Below are 22,635 nucleotides of genomic sequence, written 5' to 3'. Positions count from 1 at the left end.
ATAAGACTATTTCTATTTGCAATATTAATATTCAACTACTGATAGAGTCAACATGACTGAACTCATTCCAAACAACTAAAAGAGGCATGAAAATGAATGTATTCATTTAACAGCTTTATTGCACCAGCATGTGCCTTGGTAACATTATTTAGAGACATCTCAGCAAATTATCTCCATTTTCTTCCTGACATTTAGTCTTTCTTATCCTCTCTGCTCTCCTCGTCAGGGTTGTACACGCTGACAGTGAACTCGCCGGCCTCCTTGCCATACTTGTTCTTCACCACAAGGGCATATTTGCCAGAGTCGGCCGTGGTGACGGCTGCAATTGTGATGCTGGCGAACTTGCCATGCTCAAACTTCAGCTTGTAGTGGTCATCTGACACTAGCTCCTTGTCGTTCTTCACCCAGCACACCTCAGGCGCGGGCTCACCCCACACGTTGCCAGTCAAGTTCAGGGACTGAGAGAGAGAGGAGAATTTTTTTGCAGGTTTTACAAACATGGGGCATCGGTCAGATTTCAAAGAAAGGAATGATACATTGATGAACAGAGGTCAATAGTGTGTTTGCAGTTTGCACTATTTAATTTACTTACCTTGCCCTCCTGGATCGCAACCACATCTGGCAGGCCTCCAACAACACGAGCGCGGTCTAAGCAAGAAAAACAGGATCAAAAGCCAAGAATAGTAGCATTTGCTTGTGTTTGTTTCCTTGCTTTGCACTTTGACTCTATAAGTATTTTAAAAGAATTAATAAAATAAAAGAGAATTTTTAATGCACAAATATTAAACCAGTGTAAAATATGCATATGTATTATATGTATTGCATTGTATATTTTCCAATACTTTTTCCTGGGTAAGAATGTATGAATTACTGCATCAATTAGTATAAGTACTGGCATATAGCTCATCTGCATGGTTGGGAATGTTTTTCCATATTTCTCTTGACAACACACAATGAGGTTTTAGGTCAAAAGATTTTGCTGAGCAATCAAGCACAGTCACACAATGGACATTAAAAACCACAGGAGAAAGCCTCATCTGTGCTGATTTGAATAGAGCAGAATAGCTCTCCAGTCAGTCCAGGGATTCTGGGACCTTGATTTCCAACTGAAAAATAAAATGCACTTTGATCTGAAAAGAGGGCTTTTGGAAGAAAAAAAAATCAGTTTTACTCCTTCACAGAGTCAAGATGATTCAGACATTGTCTCTGTTTTATAACATAAGTGATACAACAGTGACTCCAGCTGCAGTCCACACTTTGTGAATCTTTCCCTAATTTGAAAATTTACTTTGAAATTTTCTCAAGGCAAACACATTTTATCTTGCACTTAAACTTTTGTTAATACGTGTGGATGCAAAACTGTAAAGCTGTAGCAATAACCTTCACTGGCCTTTCCTCATGTGGAAAGTGCCAAAAACTATCTGCTGGACACCCGTCAACTCAGCGGATATCTCCATGATTGCATAGGCCACAACATGACTATAAAATAACATGCATAGATTAAAACAATTTTTATTGGTCTTATGTAGTACTCTACTTTTCAGAGAGAGTGAATTTTAGGTTTTTGGTAGCTGTAGACCACAGTCATCAAGATTAATAGGAATACATGTTTGAAATACATCACTCTGTGAGTATAAATCCAGAATGTAAGAGTTCCAATTAAACTGAGAAATGTTACAATTCCAGTAAGATTGGGAAGAATAATAACTTACTTCTTTCTGCAATTGCTGCTGCTCTAAAGAAAGAAATAGACAAAAGATTGTCAGAAGTGTCTAAAAATGGTATTGGGGTTATTAATTAAGTTACATAATAATAGGAAATGTGTTGTTTTTGTCTCAGAGGTTTGTGAACCTTTGAGACAAACACAATGTTTATGTACTATTTTTGTACATAAACATCCTTGAATACAAGACCCAGAATTACACAAATGAACAATGGAGTTGGATGAATTTATTTACTTACTTGAGCCTTTGGAATTCTTCAAATGCGTTCTGCCAGGCTGCAAAGCAGAAAAATAACATTTGTAATAAAATTAGAACAAGACTAATAAAGCCAACTCAAATAGGATGCAGGTTTTTTTTCTAATTGTAAGGAGTAATTGTCTCCTATTGATTAAAAACTTTGACTTACCCTTGCCAGTCAGATCCAAGACTCTCTTTACTCCATCCTTGCCATCAAAGATATCCATGGTGTATTTGCCCTTGTCCTTCTCTGTGGGTTCATTGATCTTAAGCCAAAGCTGTTCCCCTGTGACGCCGGACTTAACTCTCTCTGAAGCTGCAATCTTGGCATCTCTGATCACGAAATCCAGAGCACAAAGATCAAATAGCTTCAGACGACCATTTTAGTAAGACTTCAAATTCAGACCACTGAAATGTGGTAGTTTTAGGGGTCAGCTTAGGTACCTGTGCTACAATAACATTTTTTATTATTTTTTATTTTATTTTATGTTATAATAAATAACATGTTTTGAACTAAACAGGGTTTGTTCTGATCTTTATCTTTTTTCAACATAAATCTGAAAGTATTTTGATAATCATTCTAAAGTGTATGTATTTACAGCATAATGTTGAGAGCAGACCCTAATAAATATAAGAATAAGTTGCAGCACAAAATTATGTCCAACTGTTAAAGTTTGATGTATGTTGATCAATCCCTTTATACTGATACAGTGGGCCAGAGTTCCTGCTTAATGCTGAGAAATATATCCATGATGTCAATTTTACATACTTCTGAAGCCAACCGACACGCAGGTTCTCATCATAATATGTCACATTGGAGTAGAGGATGATGCCATTTTCAGAACTCTGAATTTGAATGTCACTGGAAGAATTGGCTGCAAGGAAAATAACAAGAACAGTCTCTTCTTTAACACACTGTGGAAACTATGAGAAAATTGCTATACAATTAGACAGAGCATTTTAAGAAAATTGCACACACGGATGCACTTTTTATTTTTTATGTTTCCCTTATGAGTTGTTCTTCAGCGTGAGAAACTACTTACCAATAACTCTGAACAGCTCATTCATTACAGCTTGGTATCCTGGGGAAAATAACAGCAATAATTCATGTGATTTTTTTAAAAAACAAAGCCTTTTATGCAACTTTAACAGATCTTTATTTTTTTCTTCTAATTCCCTGCTAATGAAATCCGCAAAAAGTACTTCACCTGCTTCTGTAAGATTGAAGGCGCTCTTATCTTTTCCTCTCTCGTCTCTCAGGAAGACCTCGTAGATACCTGCGTCTTGCTTGGAGATCTAATATTTTAAAAAAAAGTCACATAAGTATCCTTAAGGCAATAATGATTCCCCTTCCAAATTAAATCAAGTGGAACACAATATGATTCTCGAGACATTTAACAGTATAAAAGGAACACAGTGACCAGGTAAACCGAAAAGCCAGGCTTTTCTGGTGCCCATGATGCTGCAGGCGATAAAACATCAAAATGATGGAGGAAAACATGAAAAAGGTCAGACGACGAGGACACATGGAGACATTAGGTGAAACTTATGACAGATAGATTATATCCAGACTTTAGGCCTTGGTGGCAGGAGGACGTCCTTTGCAGATGGTTTTTTCCTTCCTTTCTTTTGCTCTTGCTTAATAACCCACTGTGAATTAGACAGATGAGCCAGTCAATGCAAATGTGACTGACTGAAGCTTATGCAAAAACACCAACCCTTTGGTGTTGAGTGGCATTTGAACAACTATGATGACAGATCAATATGACTTCTCTGGCACTTTCAGTCACTTCAGTCAAAAAATCATGAGTCTGGCAAAAGCAGTTACTATTCTTTAATTAAAGTGACCAGAGGAGTTACATTGAATTGAGAGTTAGAGATGAAATGAATGAATGGATGAAACACACAGATAGAACACATGCTGTAGGCTCAATATATAGTTCCAGTCAGAAAATTGGATAAACTCATTGTCAGAAAATATTTATTTATTTATTTTTACTTTTGGATTTTAATGATCTGTTTGAACTGTTCTTTTTTCACGGTGGTTTGATCAGTCAATATATACATTACTTTTTTTTTCTTTGTCAAAGATCCACATATTAATATAGATTTTCTGTAATTCATAGAGGAACAAAATTATACTTATAGTTTAAAATATATAGATAAATCTCCGGTGACATTTAGTTTGCGGTTTCTAATCAAGTTTCATCTCCAGTTTATTTGTTTTAAAATTTCTTTAGCTGCACTTTGAATTCATGTTTTTTTTGTCATTACCAAGCATTTGGCATAAAATTGGCTGAACAACTGACCACTTTTATTTTTTATTATTTATAGAGCTTATTTAAGTAAATTGTATGGTTTCTTGTAGCAAGCATGAAAAGCATAGTCCACTAGTTTTAACATAATTGAACAGGGAGCGTTAAGAAAAATGTTATAGAAGCTTAATGTCAGCCTGCTTTATACAATTTCACTTTAAGGTTGAGCTCAACATCATTGTTGAACACAAAAAACTGTATTTCTCTGTCATAATCTTTAGACCTTGGAAGTTGTTCTGAGCTCTGAGTTTATTCTGTGTTTTATTGTGTTTAATAAAAGATTCATTCCTGATCAGTTATTTTCCCATGTGTTCCCTTCCCAGTAATTGTTGCCATTCTCCCTCAGTAAGTCTGGCACGTTCATTTTATTTTACTCATCAGTTCCTCGCAACAGTAGTCATTGTCCTAGAATTTAATCTCTTTGTTTTCAACCACTTTTTGTTGGATTCTTCTATTGTAAGCCATTTTTTTCTCAATTTGGCTTCCAGTTGGTCTCAGCCTGTGTTTTACCCAAAATGTAAGTCTAGTCCTTATTTTGTCATAAAATCTCTCCACCATTATTCTGCCTGACCCTCAGATGAACAGAAATTGGTTAGGATATTCAAAAGAAACCTGCAATGTGCTGAACTAAAAACTGTCATGAAGTGGAAGCTGTCATAAGTGACCAGTTTACATCACCATAGGTTTGTTTTAGTGCTAGTGAATATAAAAACCCACTACCTCTTCCCAAATGAACACATTCTGACATCACTGAAAATTGTATCTTTATGTATGGAGAATATAAATTCCTTATTGAGAAATGTCAAATATCTATACAAAATTATGCCAGAAGCTTGTTGCCACCAAACAGGTAGAGAAGAACTTCAAAATTAAAATAAAATTCAAATCAGTTTATTCACTTTTTCCTTTGAAATATTTTTAGATTGAATATTGTGTAATCTCTCCACCCCAGAAAAATACTGTACTGTTCAAAAGCTTCAGTAAAATCCAAATTTAATATGAAATTAATCAAAAAATAAAACTCTGACTGGAACTATCTGGGCTGAAAAAGATACAATTTGTCAGAAAAATTTTACAATTTAATGTTTCTTCAGACTTCTGAGTAGAAATATTTGCTGTTCTGAGTCTAGCAGTGCTTACGTGAATACAGAGTATAAATATACATAAAAACATAAAATGATCTTTTATTCTATGTCAAAGGTGTATGACTAGCAGCACATTTTGTAAAGCTCTAAAAAGAAAGCAGACCTGGTTCACTACAATTTTAGTTCTTAACTCAACACCCAACTCCTCACAAGGTACACAGTCAGACCGACCTTTCCAATATTAAAGGTCAGGTCGCAGTCCTTTTTCTCAATTTTCGCAGCATCCTCATCATCCTCTGCAATCTCAATGCTGTCCTTAGACCATATAATCTCAGTCTCTGGTTTGATATTTCCAATCTGTAGAAGAAGGAGGTGATCAACAAGGGTACATGAATTAAAAGGGTAATATTAGTAGCTTTATATTGTAAGTTTTTTATTGTTTCACCTTGCATTTTAGCAGCACATCACATGCTTGAGTGACAGTAAAGCCAAGGTACTCAACAAAGTGAGGACCTGTTTATTAGAAACAGAAAATAGTTAAAGAAAAATACCAATAAGCAAAAATCTTAACGTGTTACAGATAAAGCATTATTCTTTACCTTGTTTCCTGACCCATTCTGCTCTCTCAAACTCAGATTTCCTTTGTAGCTCCCTAAATTCTGGATAAAAAAAGTGTAGATACTCAATCTTAGACCATTTTTTAAAATCATAGATGAACGTATCACCAACACAAAACTATAAAGAATGATCTGCTGCCCCTCAGTGGACACATGCTTTACCTGCAGAGTACCTTACTCGTCTGTCGTTATAAACCATCTGTATTTGCAGATGTCTATTGTGTATCTGATGTCTTACCATCTCCAATTAGCACTAGACTTGTTGTGCCTTTAGCCTTGCCATCCACCAGGTTAAAGGTAAACGTTCCTTCATCAGTGACTTCCAGAGAGTCCATAAATAGTTCTATAAGGCCGCTGGACTTGTCGAACTTCATTGTGTATTTCTGCAAACAGGGAAGCACATAAATGCACATATTTCAGCACAAATGCTCACTAGAACAAAATATGTGCATTTATTGTTCCATTTATGCCCACCTTTCCTTGCTCAATGATGACATCTTCTTGACCTCAAACTCTCATGCTCTACTTGGTTCTTCCAAGAAGTGAATTTCTCCATCTGAGCCCAAACATTGAACAGGTAAGCATTTAAGCATTTAATACAACAAAGCACATAAGGAATGACTTGACTAATTTTGTGCGGTGTTAGTAATATCTTAGACTCTCTCTATAAGTTGTTTTTCCAATTCATATCTTATCAAATAATAAATAATTGCATTTATGATATTTGAGCTAAGATTTAATATTCACCAGGGAACTTGTGTTCATGGCTAAGATCCAGGAGACGCAGGAGGGCTGTCAAACAGGAAAAAAGTAAGACAGGAAAAAAAAATTGAATAATATCCATCCAGTCAGCCACACACACCCTGGTGTATGAACATAATATCAAGCAGCTGTTCAAGCAGAGTAGGACAGACAGGTATGCACTGCCAAGACTGTGGGCTGACTCACCCTCCTCAGTGAGAGTGTAGCTGGAGGAGATGCCTTCGGTGTTGGTGACCATACAGGAGAAGGTGCCCAAATCCTCCATAGAGAGACTGTTAAAGATAGCTCTGGATCTAAACACAAGGCAACAACCATCGGAAGTGAGATAAACAAAGGAGCTTTACTCATTTAGGCTGATCAGTTGGAGAGTTGAAGAAACATGCATTCATAATGTACATAAGAATTATGGATGCCATAAGTTTCTCTTAGGGATGGATTAAGAATGACAAATACAGCTCCAGTGGTTTTAAAAGCAAAAAGTGTGGGCAGCATTTCACGAGGGTCAAATATGTACACATATCAATTACTTTTTGATTTATTGTCTCTTTGCAAGTTGCATTCTTCTTGACCTCAAACTCTCATGCTCTACTAGTTCTTCCAAGAAGTCAAATACCTAGCCAGAATCATACAAAAACCTATTCAACATATACAACAAGCATGTGAACAGGGTGCAGTTGAGAAGAAAACTATGAGGACTGGAGACAGCTTGTTAATCAATCCTTATTTTAAAGTCAAAATCAAGGTAATTTGAAATGCATGTAGAAAAGCTTAAAATTATTCTGATATTCATGCCAAAGATAAGCTTCTTGCTGGAATCGTGTGTTGGACTCAATCACATTGAGGACACATACTTGCCGCCCTGGGTGGCAATAGTGAGACGAGATGCGTCAGTGATTTCCTGGTAGTTCTTGTACCAAACAAACTGTGAGCCTTCTTTCATCTCAGAGCATTCAAAAATCATAGAAATGACACCATTGTCATCAACATCCACATAAATCTCCTTGGTGCCTAAAAGAAATAAGACCAAACAAAATAATCAGTTCGGCAACAAATCATCAAAATGTATGTCACTGCAAACATAAAAGGTCAAAGCTTGCATTTGCACCAAGCAATATGTTTTTTCTCTATTTTTCTAACCTGACATGTGCAAGAATCAAGTGAGACTAAATGTATGACTTAAATATTCATCGTACTCACCAGGGCGAGTCTGGGCCAGAATTGGACCTAAATCTTGGGAGGATTTCCCAACTCCAACAAGATTCTGAGCACGCACACGGAAGACGTAGGATGTTCCTGCTGTCAGCCCAGTCACCTAATTTAGCACAAAAAGAGTCGGAAAGGAGGCACTTAAAAGGAGTATGTTTCAGTCCCTCATCTATGCTTATATTATTTACCTTCATGAACTTTCCCTTGTTGGTCTTCTCATGCACAGCCTTCCAGCCTTCCTCGCCTGCAGACACATCCTTGATGTCCAGGTAGTAGCCGTTGACGGGGCTGCGTCCATCAAACACAGGAGGTTCCCACAAGACCACAACAGAGGTGTCACGGACCTCCATCACATGGAGACCAACAGGGGGTCCTTGGAAGATCAAAAACCAAAGTTGTATTGCTTGAAGAATTTTTCTTCAACAGGAGAATATTTTACTTATACTTATTCTTACAATGCATACCTATTTTAAGTAGAAATTTCTTAAAAGACTGAGGAATATTAGCTATTTAGCATGAGGCAAGAGAAAGAAATACCGTAAATCCAATCATCTTAAATCAGATTATATCTATGTTTCCCAACCCTGGTCCTCAAGGCACACTGTCCTACATATTTTAGAGGTTTCCCTGCTTTAGTGTGGCTGATTCAACTGATTGCAGTTCAACAAAGAAAATTCAAGAAATTCAAGAAATTCAAGAAAATACCTAAAATATGCAGGGTAGTGAGCCTTGAGGACCAGGGTTGGGAAACACTGGATTAGATGTTAGATTACTCCTCAAAATGACTGATAAATTTTCACTGACTAAAGGTTAGGCAATCAATCATCTTTTTTTGCCTTATCAAACTACAATCTTGTACCTGGAATAGTAATGGTCCATTCCTTGCACTCCAAACCTGCAGTGGGCAGAGAGGGTTTACTCACACCTGCCATGTTCATTGCACGGACTTGGAACTGATAGAAGATGTTTTCCTTCAGGTTCTCGGCCTAAGGGAACAGAACAGATCAAGATACAGATTACGCAAAGCCACTATTTTAAACTAATCAAGTCAGTGTTGAAGATGTTTGCACTTGTGAACAACAAGACAATAAATAAACTGCTTGACATTTTCAGTATGAATTTACCTTATAGGAAGTTGTGGTTAGAGCCTTTTGGTTCATTTCATGCCATTTTCCATAAATGTTCCCCTTCACTGTTCTGTAATCCACAAAGTATCCTCTAATGTCGGCTCCTCCATTGTCAGTGGGTGCAGTCCAACCCAGAACCATGTAGTCCTTCACTGCTTCCAGTAGGTTCACATTGGTGGGACTTGCAGGTACAGCTGCCGTCAGCAATAGTGGTGAGACAAAAGTGATTAAAGATACCTTTCTATTATATATATATATATATATATAAACAATAAATCAACAAACTTTTTAATTGCCTAAGTGTTTTAATCTTTGTGATATTTATTGTTGCACTTTTTAGGTCATCTTAAATCATAAGACACCAGTGAAGAGGCAAATACTTTCTGGACACACAAAAAGTACAAAAGCTAGTGGTTATGAGCTTCACACATAGATGCAACACACTGTTTTGAGAGTTGCTTAACTGGGTAAAATACTTACTCTGAAAGGCAGAAAGTCAGCAAGTGTCATTCTAAGAAAATTACTGGAGACAGGCGAGACTCTCCACAGGAACATGCTGTTTCAAGACACACTGCTTTTGCCTTCAGCTCTGTCATGCACCAACAGGCTCCCTGAAGACTTATCAAACAGTAGAACAAAACTCCAGCAAAATCCAGTTAAAAAGAAATCAATAATGACATGTAGTAAAGCATCTTAAAACATTAGCTAATGTCTTTGCCCAAAAAAGGCAAAGAAAATGGGCAGAAATGGTTGCATGTAGAGTTAGAAATGACTTTTTCCTCATGCAGACACATGCTGTATTAGTATTCAGTAAATGCATTTCTGTTTGCAGCTCAGGGGAGTTCTATTGTGAAGTGGTGGTAAAAGTAAAAACACACCCTTTAAGGGAGTTCTTCAGCAGGATTTCTCTTTTAAATATTTAAATGAGTCAGTAATTATTTAAACCCATCCCAGCAGGCAGGAGAGCGGGTCAAAGCGTGGGCCGAATATGGCAGGGTATGTGAACAATGGAGAAATCGTTTGTAAAAAGTTGCACTCACAGATAGCAGCCTGTACAAGCACGGCATCAGAATTGGAGGAGTTCTGGCTATATCCAGCAGCGTTCACCGCCTTCACTCTGAACACGTAGTTGGACCCTGTGGTGAGGCCGTGGCACACAAACCTGAAAGGAATACATTTCAACCAGGTATATTTTATTGATATATTCTGTTGGCCGCCAAGGGGCACTTCTCCTCTAGGGGAAGAATATCTACTAGGTTTCAGCTGTAAGGTTGTGTGCAAATTCTGGATAGTTCTTTTGCAGTGGATACACACTTAAAATGGATTGCCCAAAACTATGAAAGGAACTGTAGGACATATCCCAAGATAAATTCTGATTTCTGTGCCTTTGAGGAAAAACAAACATTTCCCACCTGGTCTGCTTGACAGGTTTATTGTTGCAAGGCATCCACACATCAGTTCCCATCACACTAGATTCAATGTAATAGCCAACCAAGTGCTTTACATCCTTAGATGCCCCCCAGGTGACAACCACTGAGGTATCTGTGTTCCTGGTGGCCACTGGATTGCCTGGGGCAGAGGGAAGATCTGCAGGAAAATAAAGACACAAAATGCATATTCTAAAGGATGTCACTTATTGAAATTCTATAAAGATGAAGCACTTGGATCAGAAACAGGACTGGTATAAATTAGAGATATTATCCTGTTAAATAATGCAGCAGGGTTCTCTGTATGCAAACTCTGTAGTGATGCGGCTGCAAGCTTTGTCAGCTCACCAAGTTTGTCACCAACTATGGTTTCTCCGGTGGGTACGGAGGGCTCGCCCACGCCAGCGGAGTTGCAGCATCGCACACGGAAGTTGTACGATTTACCCTCTGCCAAGTCAAAGATCGCAAAGCGAGGGGACTTCACTGGCATCCCAGTGTTCACCCTCTGCCAGGTGTCTGTCCCTTGAATACACTGAGAACAAAGAGCAGAAAAACTTTTAAAGTTGAAGTTTAAAGACAGTGCAGGTGCTTATAAAAACCTAATTATGTTATATTCAGCCATATTCTGTTGCAGGTTATTTCACTGTGAAAGACCAGTGGCCTATCCAGTGTATAATGTGCCTCTAACCCCTTAAATCCTTGAGATATTCACCAATTAATCCCAGAATAAAAACCCCTTCACACATAATCTTTGCTGGCTGACTAAGGGGAAAACAACGTCTCACCTCTTGAGGGGTTTGCTTCATATTCTAAATGAACTTAGATATGTGTTCAAATTGGTTTTCTTTGACAACAATATAACAGTACTGACAAAAAAGATAGATAGATAGATAGATAGATAGATAGATAGATAGATAGATAGATAGATAGATAGATAGATAGATAGATAGATAGATAGATAGATAGATAGATAGATAGATAGATAGATAGATAGATAGATAGATAGATAGATAGATAGATAGATAGATAGATAGATAGATAGATAGATAGATAGATAGATAGATAGATAGATAGATAGATAGATAGATAGATAGATAGATAGATAGATAGATAGATAATCAATACACAACACCTGCTGAAGTGTGAATAGATTTGTTCCTAAGCAACAACAAGCTCAATATCCAATGTCACAACAGTCCATATAGTTATATATGAAGGAATCAAATATTTATGTACTCTCCTAATAGTTTGTATGTTATCAAACCAGAACAACGGAGTGTTTATTTGTGATATCTTTTGTATTTGAATAAATGCAATTATTTCATTATTGGCTTGTACTGTAAGTAGTAATTTGTCTGGTACTGAAACACCAAATCGCTCGGGTTAATCGACTTGAAACTAAAACTCAACTCGGGTGTGATGTCATTCCCATATAGAAGACAAATGAATGAAAGCAGCACAAATGTCGGAAATAATCGAGTGGAAACCTGGGAATATGCATATTGTAGAAAGATAATAAAAAACCCATTGCAGAAAAGATTATTAGAAATCCAAATGAAGTGACAAACAAGATTAGCATAAAGAATAAGCAACTATATGAAAAATGTTCTTACTTTCTCAATGTAATACATGACTCCCTCATGACCCCGTTGCTCTGGGGGCTTCCAGGCAAGCACCACATAACTCTTGGTGGCCTCAGTGACCACAACATCAGTGGGTTCTCCAGGAATCACACCCACTGTGTGGAAAAACAAAAAACACTCATGGTTCACTCCAAATGGCAATTCCCTTACAAAAAAATCCCAAGAAAATCACATGTGTTACATGGGGACTTACATATGATAACTGGTTTGCACAACAGATGACTCAGTTAAAATGCAAGTAGCAAGCGTCCTAGTTGATTTCTCAACCCTAGCAGCAATGTAGGATGGTTTTTTTTTAGACATTTTAATTTTATAGATAGAAATGAGCCAACACATTAATATGTATACTTAAATTCTGAAAGAGAGAAACAATATTTTAAATAGTCCACCCCTGTTAGCCTAGAATTTGATCCAACCAAAGTGGGTTTGGGCAGACACATGGTGTTGAGTTGGTGTTTGCAGAACTGAAAATTATGATCTTTTAGAAGAGAGCTTGCAGTAAAGAATGTAATTAGAGGACAAAATATGTAGCAGTAATACTGTATATTGAAGAAATATATGCTGGGTCATGATCTGAGTCACATTATCTTAAACTTTAGATTACTATTTACCATTTAAAAAGTCAATGTTAGGTCGCATTAACATGACAGGGGGTCTAAAGTATGGCCCTGAAAGGCTTACTGAAATTCATTTGCTAAAATGTAAGACATTAAAGGAGATGCAACAGGATGTGCAAAAAAATTATATGGATTAATTTCAAGTTTATTTTGACTAAATTAGAAATCAGTAGTGGTGATTCCCAGCTTTACTCAAGTTTATCAGGAAAAATATCACATGAATTGTTATACCAGTGGGTTCCTCTTCTGTGAACTTGATCACCCCAGTCCAAGGTGCCAGTGGACCAGCTGTTGTGAAGAGGACAATCATCAGCAATTTACATAGAGAAGGGTGTCAACAGGTTTCTTTTTCTTGTCTCCAAACCTCTGAGTCGAGCTCGGTCTGAAGGATCCATGGCAACCACAGGATCAGAGATGCGGGATGGACGACTGACTCCCATGTTGTTAAAGGCACGCACCCTGAAGACATAAGAACGCCCCTCCACCAGCCCTGTAACAGGGAACCGGGCGTACTTGACTGGGGCATCATTACACTGAGCCCAGTGATGGGTGCCCACTTCACACCTTCCAACACAAAACACCAACATATATACATGTCAGTTTTTGAAATAGCTTTTTCTATAAAGTAACCTGCTGGCTTACAATGCTCTGAAAACGTATTTACCCCTTTACAAATTTCTTTGGATTTTCTTTTTCTTTTTTTTTTCTTTTTTTTTGTCACACTTAAATATTTAAAATCTTGAACACATTTTAATATCGGACACTGGAACAAATACAAAAAGCAAATTTTGAATAATTTGTTAATTTATTAGTGGAAAATAGGAGATCCAAAAAGATCTGGTTCAGCGTGGAAAAATAAACCCAAAGACTGGTTGTGTAACCTTTTAAGGCAGCAGCTTGAGATTCTCCCATAGGAGCTGCTCCAAGTGAATAGGGAGAAGATGGATGGATGGATGGATGGATGGATGGATGGATGGATGGATGGATGGATGGATGGACTGACCACAGGGGGGGGGGGGGGGGTTGCCTAGCAGCTCCCCAATGGGTACCATTTTTATCCAGTATTCTAAATAACACGAAAATTAAATAAGGCAAAAGAGAATTGCATTCCTTTAGTTGTGGTTTGGAGTTTTTTGTGACCTCCAGATGAGTCATTGATGCCTCTTTAGAGTAGCTTTGGTTGGCATGTTACTCCTAAGAAAGTCCCCCACTATTCCATTTCAGATGTGTCTGATATTTAAATTAAAATAATTTGAATGTGATGAAAAATCAGGGAATGCCATGAGGTCAGATATTTTTACAGCACTGTGACAACTGAACAACTGGAAGAAGTAAACAGTTATACGTCAAAGAAGTTTGGACATATGTCAATACAATAAATACTTTTTGTATGTATTTCAATATAAATAGAAGTTTCTTGTGTGCTCTAAATGCAGAATTAATTTTAAATACTGAGCCTTTTTTCCCAGATGTTTCCAGTAAAATACACTGAAGCTAAGCAACCTGTCGATGTAGTATCCGAGGATGGGGCTGCTGCCCTCTACTGCTGGCTGCTTCCAGGTTACCACTACATAGTCCTTATTGGCATCGTGACAACGCACATCCAGGGGGGCCACGGGAACCCCCTCCAGCTCCACATCAGCATCTGGTAAAGCGAGAAATGCACAACCATGTCAACAGATCCACTCATACTTGTGGTGTTTCTAAATTAGGTGGCTCTTCAGTATGCTCTCAGGTTTCATTGCCTGACTTACAGTTAATATGGCCTAACTGTAACTAGCTGAGATGCAACACATTAAGGTCTAAGAAAGTATTCAAAAAAAACTAAACTGTGAGAAGTTTGGAAAATGATCAGGAAATCACTCATTGCATCTACTCTTTGTGTAATTAAACCAACTTAGTGAGAGGAATGACCAGAAAGAAACCAAATAGATCTGTTGGGAGTGAGACAGTTGTTACTTATGTTAGCAACTCTCACAAAATGATCTCAGTTCAAAGGCTGAACTTTTATTTTGCCATAACATTTCCAGGCAATGAATTTAGGCACTTTACCTCTGACAAACACATAGGCTGAGTAGGAGTCAAAGCCAGATTTTGTGTTGACGCGCAAGGTGTACATGCCCTCATCTTCCTTGTTAAGGTGGGTTAGAGTGAGAGTGGCGCGTTCTCCAGACCAGTGTGTGTGCACCCACTTGGAGGGCTTCAGAGGTACAGCTGACAAGAAAAGCAAAAATAAATTACTATTACACTTTGCTAGAAAAAACAAGGACACAAAGTTACTTACATTTAATTTTCTAACTTACAGTTTCTGTACCACACAACTTCAGGCTGGTACTTTTTCACAGTGGGAAAAATGATGACAGTGCAGCCCAGACTCAGTGTTTCCCCCTCACGACCAAAGGCCACTTCAAATTTGTCAATAATGCTTGTATGAAAAGTTACCCCATGCTCAGGGCAAAAACCATCTGAAAATAGAGAATAGATACCATCAAATATAATTTTTTTAAATTATGTCCTACGTTTTCTTTCACTATTTGTGGTCAATGATTGTAAAATACAAATTATGCTCTATAGAACTGAAGACACATAAATGTAGAAGCTTGTAATCATTGCAAGCATTTTACAGTAAAAATTATAATAAATTGTAATTTAAATTCTTTTTTTTTTTAAAGCAAACGTGCAAATATTACATATAAATTTGTCTTACGTGGTTTGGGATCAAATGGACTTTCTTCTGTATCTTTGAACCCTGTGAAGAAATTGAGATCTATAATTTTGTGCGACAAAAATTCTTGCAGTATATTATAACAAACTAAACTCACAAAAATGAATTTCCCCTTTCTCCTTTTTTTTTTTTTTTTTGACAACTGGCCATTTGATAATATTTGATTCCTGAGAAAAATGCTCTTATAACCAGCTGTCCATGCAACAAAAAGCTTCCAGACCTTCCACATACAAGTCTGCTTAGGTGCAAGAACTTCCCAGCTTATATATTAGCTCAGTTGTGCAGGAATAACCAAACCAGCAGCATATGTTGTTACTCAGAGATTTCCATGGTGGAAGTACATATTTTTATGGCATCATTAGCAACACAAATGTTGTTAATGACAACATGGGTAGATAATATCTGACTATGATCTACCTACTTTATAGGTAGGTAACTACAAAATAGGTTGTCATATACAACCATTAAATATGACAAAAAGTCAGGGTTTGCATAATCTTTTGACACAATAAATAACAGAAACAGTGCTAAGTTCACCAGCTGCTAAAGTGCTAATGCTAGCCTGTACAAAAACAGAGTGGGTTATTGTTTATTTCCCCGTTTGTGACAAAACTACTATTTTCCATTTTATTAGGATCTTTGTTTATGAGACTAGAATGTTCCTTGGTGCTGTTTCATTCTCTAAATCTATTGCTTTTGTTGAAATAAAAAGCGAAAGGTACATCCATCTGCCACAAAAATGGAGAAAAGGGTTAGTGTGGCACTCAAAGCCCCTATCTGATGATGATGCTTGGAACTGTAACAAATGACGCAATTATAGATCTCATCTTTTATCTTTAATTCCAGGAGTCATTCGCTGCAGCTAAGAAAGGTAGAACTACATGTAAAAGAAAACACCTACTTTTGACAACAACAGTAGCTGCAGAGGAAGCTTCCCCTTTCACATTGAGAGCGGAGGCATAATACTGAGCAGTGTCCAAGAAATCGCAACTACAAATAAAATGCAAGAAATGAGCAGTCTGTTTACATTTGACAGAGCAGAAGGTTGAACATGTGGATTATTTGCATAATGGGTGATTGATTGAAGCTGAAGCAATGCAGAGTGTGAGGTGAATGATTACCTACTTCTTGATCTCCAGGGAGTGCATGTTGTAAGTGCTTTCCACTGTGTACTTCTCAGGATGGCCCTTGGCATCGATCAGCACATTGTTCTTGTACCTTCAAAGATGTATTAAGATTTTCATTAACTTTTGTAGTTTATCTTTCTGACATGAAATTAATGTGTACAGTTTTTATGTTGTGGTTCTTGGGGGGAAAAATGCCATAGTTTCCTTTGAATTTCCACATGATAGCTGATTGTTGGCATCAGCCTATTGTAATAATAAGGTTATTAAACTTGAACTGTAACTTACCAAGCAATCCTTGGTTTTGGCCATCCGGCCACGGTGCAGTGCAGCCTGACTGTTTTGCCCTCCCACACAGTCTGTCCACGGGGCTTGACAATAAACTCTGGAGGGTGCGTCAGCCTATCTGGGTGCATTTTCTTACGAAACTCTGACCACTCTTCCAACTTCACCACAATGGGGATCCCATGTTGGGATGGAAAGGGTACATAAGAATTGGCTTTGTGAGTCCCAATTAGTGGAAAACAGAATAAACAGAACTTACCGCTCTGTCAAATTCCATGCGCTCTGCTGATTCCCTGACATGTTTTGATCTTGTTTTCTTCTCAACCTTTACCTCCATGGCCTCCCTGGCCTCCCTGACAAACAGGTTTCTCATTGCCACATAGTTAATGCCCTCCTCTGTAACATCATCCTCCTGAGCCTCCATGAGTCCCCGAATGACGTCATGGCTAAAGAAAACCAAAATCACCAGGATGTGAAAGCAGAAAAAGTACTTCAAAATGCATTTGGTGTTTAATAAAATCAACATCGGATTTCTTGTACTCACTTTGCTCTAAACATAGGAATGACGTAGCCTATTACTTCTTTGTCCTTGTCCATGGCCAGGTAGGTACGTTTGGCTCTTTTGGGAAGCGGGCTTAGTTTAACCACCTGCTGACCCTTGTCTGTCTTCACAGAGGTCTTCAGGCTTAGAGGTAGGAGATGACATCAAAGTTAAAGTTTGTCAATAAACTGCTGCATAAAGTTGGAGAAGTCTGACTTCAAATAAAGGGCAAGACATTTTCTTTGAATTCAAAACTTACTGTTGTGCTTTTCATGACTGAATTGACCTATATCAATGTCCACAAACAAGATCTAAAGTTGTGTATTTTGTGTCTGTCCCACACTACTTGCAAACACAGAGGAAGGAAAGGTTTTAAAAAATATCTTTGCAGAAATTCTCCTAATAAAATCAAATTAATTCATTTAGCAAAATCCCCAAGCCAGGCTGTTTGGAATGTATAAATTATTCACCATTAGACAAGTAGTAAGGCAGCCAACAGTCGCAGACAGATATAAAAGAAAAAAATCAAAATAAGAAATATTACATTTCACTACAAATACTAAAATATATTCTTATCTCTTTACAAAAGAATTGAAGAGAAAGTTGATAGTTTACCAGAAACTTCTTGTCTAAGAACTGAAACATTAATCAGCTTATAAAATACTTCTAGAATTTTTTTTAAAGCTTTGATTGATTTTGATATGAGGAACATGGAGTTCTGTTCAGGGCTGCACACCATGAGTGGGGACACCATAAGACAAAAGAAGACCTTGGCATAGAACAAGTTTGACAAGTATGATATAACAAATCTGCACATATTTGGACTGAATTATGCTTTGTAGATGTTTTTAAAATCCTCAAAACTCTATGTAAAAACAGAAGACATTTAGTTTTCAAAATGTATTGTTAAATCTGTCTAGCTAATATATTTATCTGTCTATATAAAGCAATACTAGGAATATTTGTTCATTCTTAATGTTTCTGACAACTAATAAATGCTTTTTCCTTGACAAGAATGAATTGTCAGGTAATAAATTATGTGTTTGGTTGTGTTTTGGGGGAGGCCAAAGGAGCGATATTTGTGGAGAAACCACCACTGGCTGTGACGTAAGTTCCACTTTTTAAACTACCAGCTGACACGTTTGTTTGTAAAAATAAACACAATCATCCAAAAAAGTTAAAAAGAAAGAAAAAGAAAAGCTGCAGTGCATTTCTGAAATAACTCCACTTGCTCATTGGCCTTAAGTATACCTCCTTAAATAAACATGTTTGTTACATAAAGCCATCTAAAACCATTTCTCCACTCCTACTCAGAAAAGATGTTGCATTTGCTTCCACCCTCCAGACCCTGACTCGACACTACTCTCTGACTCATTTACCTCTCAGACTTTCTTTATGTTTGCAGGGTTTATAAATGGAACAAAAACTAGCGGATATGAAGCGTGGTGTAAAGGTCCACTTTAAAGCTTTGCTGTCACTTTAAATATACCTTCCTCTCTCTAACTGGCTCAATGCAGGGTTGGATATCTGTTTCAGACTTACAGGATCATAGTCACGCAGTATGCTGGATGCAAGTCGCAGGAAAACATCTGAAGTGAGTGAGTTAAGAAGTTATTTCTGCTGCTGACTCACCAGGTGCACTGAATGGGCAGTCAGGGGCATAAAAAGTTTTCAGCTTGAAATGAGAGTTTCATTTCTTAAGGTCAGTCACATTAATTCTATAGGGAGAAATATTTTCGCCCTAAAGAAAATTAGAATCGGAATGTAGTTCATAAGTGCACATACAGCCAGTATCGTACAGCTGCAGTGGTATTATTTACCACTAACCTTTAATGGGGGTTTGGGAAAATTTCCAGTCTTTCATACAGTGTATTTACAGTTGGCCCAAGGGCATCGCTTCATGTCAAAGTGTTCAGAAATAGCTCAGCTGTCTATGAATATATCTGGCAGCTCTTGGCTACAGCTGAAATTCTTTCCCTGACCTCATTTTGAAAGCAACATGTCCGACATGTACATGAGCCCCACTAAGCTTAAAACAGACAACAAAAAAACACCTTCCCCCGGGTTACAAGATGAGGGCTGGTGGCACAATGGTGTCATTATATGTACCAATGTACCAATCTCCTGTGAAAGACTGGCAACCTGTTTAGGGTGACCCCGCCTCTCGCCTGAGAGATAGGCACCAACACCCCTCCTGACCCCACTACGGATAAGGATGGTTGGATGGACCTACCAATCTCTAGTAATATGGTTTGGCAATTGTAAATCCATTGACTTTGCTTGATGAAGCCTTAAAGTCTTAAAATGCCCAGAATTAAAACAACTATGATATTGCCTGAAAGATTAAGGCAACATCATTGCTTTGCCGAAAAGCAATGATGCAGAGAGATAATTACCAAACACCAAAAACATTTATTCCATAATGCAAGTTCTAAATGTAAATGCAATGTAAATGTAAAGTACTTTAGTATAACTGCATAGACTCAGCAAACACCTTTCCATATTGCTCTACTCCACTCACAGTCATTCTAAAATACAGTAACAAAACATGTAAATTAGTTTTAAATATAGGTTTTAATACATTTTTATATAGAGATGTCTAAAACTAGGAATAATAGGTAACAAGTTAATGTCACAACTGTTTTTACAGCAACTGCAAGATTCAGTGTGGAGATGTTTTTCTTCAAAAGACAAAGTCATGTTTTAAAAATCATCAACAGATGCATTTTAATCTGATTAGAAACTTAATTACAGCACAGTAAAATAATCTAATTTAGGCCATCAGGTTTAGTAAACAACATGAACATAACTTTTTGGAGTTAAGACAAGAGTTTCAGAATTATGACGGTAACAGAATTACAATAAGCACAACTAAAAGAATAAATAACCAGTTTTTATATTTGAAAGGGAAAAAACAACTCGACAATAAATTTGGATTGTAAATGTTCAAAAAGTGAATCTTGCTAAAAAAAAAAAAAGGAGTATTTGCTTAAACCTAAAAACAATGTTTTAAAAAAAATAAATAAGAAAGAACTCTGAGTTAGAAAAAATAACTTGTCCTTTCAGCACTAAGGTGCACCTCGAACTACTTGCTTAATCATACCACCAGACTCCAAGTAAAAGATGTCTAGGAAGCTTCATTTTAGGCACCTTGATTGAAGGTGAATAGCAGCCCACATCCAAAGAAGTTTGCTTTAGCCTATTTCTTCCTGTTATTTAGAGACTATATTACTTTGAGCCTCTTACCGATGGCTGCTGGTCTTGTGAGTTGAGAAGGACTGCTTGCTAACAGACGACCTGGTGCTCAGGTAATAGCTGCTTTCATAGTGCTGCTTCTCCTCCAGCTGTTGATGCAGCTGCAGCTTCTGCTGCTGCTTCTGAGTCACTTGCACTGATCCTGACATCCTGAAGGGCCGCTCCGCCAACTTACAATGGCTGCCCTTTAGTTTACCAGCTCTGTAAATCAATCTCACTGTTATTACGATAGACTGATTTCCAAGCCGGAGGTTAGGGGAAAGCAGAGCATGATCATTAGGAATTAGGAAGGATGGTTTAGGGAATTAGTGACTGATAAAAATATGTTGTTTTCTTTTTCCAAGTCGGGGTTATGAATGGTTATGTTTTAACATCAGAAGGGTTAGCTCTGCCCAGGATCTACCTCTACTGTGTTAAATGAAGCAGCAGGTTATAAATGAACTGCAGCAGGAGTTTTAAACATTCACTATTTTTATTTTGTGGTAGTTTAATTCAGAAAACCTCCAGAAGAGGAAGATAAATAACAAAAATACTGTGATATTTCTGTCTACTATTATCATGTTTAATGTAATGTACGCATTTTTACGAAGAGGTCTTTTTGTTAGCTTATTAATACAGAAAAGAAGTGCATAATGAAATCATGGACAGATTACCAAATAGCTTTACAGAGTTCAGGCCAATATGTCATTTAGTGGGTAGGGGTACCCACCGGTCTAGGTAGTGGTTGTTCCTACTGAGTAAACTATCAAAAAAGATAAGCTAAAAAAAAGAAAGTAAGAAAGATAATTCTGAGAAAAAAGCTCAAATTTAGGGATAATCCCATAAAAAGTGTGAAGGACAAGCTGTCATAAATATGACAGCATAACATTATGCACAGTATGAGACACACAAACATAAAGTGAGCTACGACAATGTCAAAAAAACTGCAAAATACAACTAGAGACACAAGTAACAACATTGTCAGGAAACTACTTTGTAAGGTGTTTCTTAGTACAGAGTTTCAGGGTAAGCTAGAACAAATTGGAGACAAATGATCCCAGGCTCGTTTGTTTCATAATCCCTTGATGGTCACAATGACTGGTTAGTAACTAATAAATAACTGATGACTGGCTTGACGGATTGAAAAAAATGCATGTAAAGTTTGTTCACAGTGACACCTGTTTAAACTGAACTATAAGCAGAATCAGCAGCCTGGGCCATGTTATAATTATGTTATTGTAAATCAAAGACATGCAATTCAGAATATGATTCTAAAACAAACAAGACTTTGTTAGAGAGGGGCATAATTAAAAAAAAAAATCCATTAACATGTTCTTAAAGATGAATTAACCTGTTATTAATAGAAAAGGGAAAACTCAAGACACAAAAACAAGGCCTATTGAAAGTGTTGGAAATTTACAGACACGAACAAGACAAACCATAATTTAATAAAGTTGATGGAACCTAAAGAGAAGATACAAGCCTTTACTTACCACCAACAGAAATTTACCAGTCCACAATAAGAAGAAAATGTGTTTTATTCCAAACAAGCAAGCTCAGATCCAGCAAAAGCAGTAGGGTGAGGGTCAGTGGACAGGACAGCAGTCCACTGAGCAAAAATAAGGCTGCCACTCGGCAGAAAGCGCAAGACACCGTCAGGACCTTTTAAGGTGAGGGCAGCTTTAAATTTAGACCATGAGAAGGGCCACAGGAGCCTCAGTGCCTGCCCCTCAGCTGTTCCACTGTACTTCAGAGACATGTTTAAAACACCTCTAGTGCTGTGCCTAAAGCACAATCATGTGAAACTTCACAATCACATTCCAATGACAGACACAAGACCATTTGTTCACTGACCTAATTTATGTCTACCTTTTCGGTCATGTTTATCAACCTTACTGTTAGTAATTAACATTAAGCTACGTTGCGTCATACAATTGGATCACAAAAATGTATATTTCTACTTTCA

General features: G+C 37.4%; 1 protein-coding gene across 1 annotated transcript; it reads right to left on the bottom strand.

Annotated features, from left to right (window-relative positions):
* Positions 1-101: 101 nt before the first annotated feature.
* Positions 102-22,318, bottom strand: myom1a (myomesin 1a (skelemin)). The gene is made up of 38 exons (XM_044134655.1): positions 22,163-22,318; positions 20,682-20,891; positions 17,439-17,579; positions 17,154-17,340; positions 16,898-17,055; positions 16,611-16,703; positions 16,387-16,475; positions 15,468-15,509; positions 15,064-15,225; positions 14,813-14,974; positions 14,264-14,405; positions 13,125-13,324; positions 12,992-13,048; positions 12,114-12,238; positions 10,849-11,032; positions 10,486-10,660; positions 10,114-10,235; positions 9,071-9,267; positions 8,806-8,932; positions 8,135-8,319; positions 7,938-8,052; positions 7,592-7,748; positions 6,927-7,033; positions 6,726-6,770; positions 6,453-6,475; positions 6,217-6,361; positions 5,961-6,020; positions 5,807-5,874; positions 5,593-5,718; positions 3,534-3,611; positions 3,170-3,257; positions 3,005-3,043; positions 2,731-2,836; positions 2,131-2,294; positions 1,963-1,999; positions 1,713-1,735; positions 593-648; positions 102-458 (listed from the first exon to the last, which is right to left on the bottom strand). The coding sequence occupies exons 2-38, from the start codon at positions 20,837-20,839 to the stop codon at positions 192-194; spliced, it is 4,410 nt and encodes a 1,469-aa protein (XP_043990590.1). The 5' UTR covers positions 20,840-20,891; positions 22,163-22,318; the 3' UTR covers positions 102-191.
* Positions 22,319-22,635: the final 317 nt, after the last annotated feature.

The sequence above is a fragment of the Gambusia affinis genome, linkage group LG12 (genome assembly GCF_019740435.1).
Source record: "Gambusia affinis linkage group LG12, SWU_Gaff_1.0, whole genome shotgun sequence".
NCBI lineage: Eukaryota > Metazoa > Chordata > Actinopteri > Cyprinodontiformes > Poeciliidae > Gambusia > Gambusia affinis.
This window is presented reverse-complemented; position numbering and strand designations above follow the sequence as displayed.

Coding starts and splice junctions, on each gene's coding strand:
- myom1a (XM_044134655.1), bottom strand. CDS start 20,839: ATGTCAGGATCAGTGCAAGTGACTCAGAAGCAGCAGCAGAAGCTGCAG. Junction 17,056..17,153: donor GCATGGAATTTGACAGAGCG/GTAAGTTCTGTT, acceptor ATTGTGGTGAAG/TTGGAAGAGTGGTCAGAGTT. Junction 13,049..13,124: donor AGACCGAGCTCGACTCAGAG/GTTTGGAGACAA, acceptor TCTTCACAACAG/CTGGTCCACTGGCACCTTGG.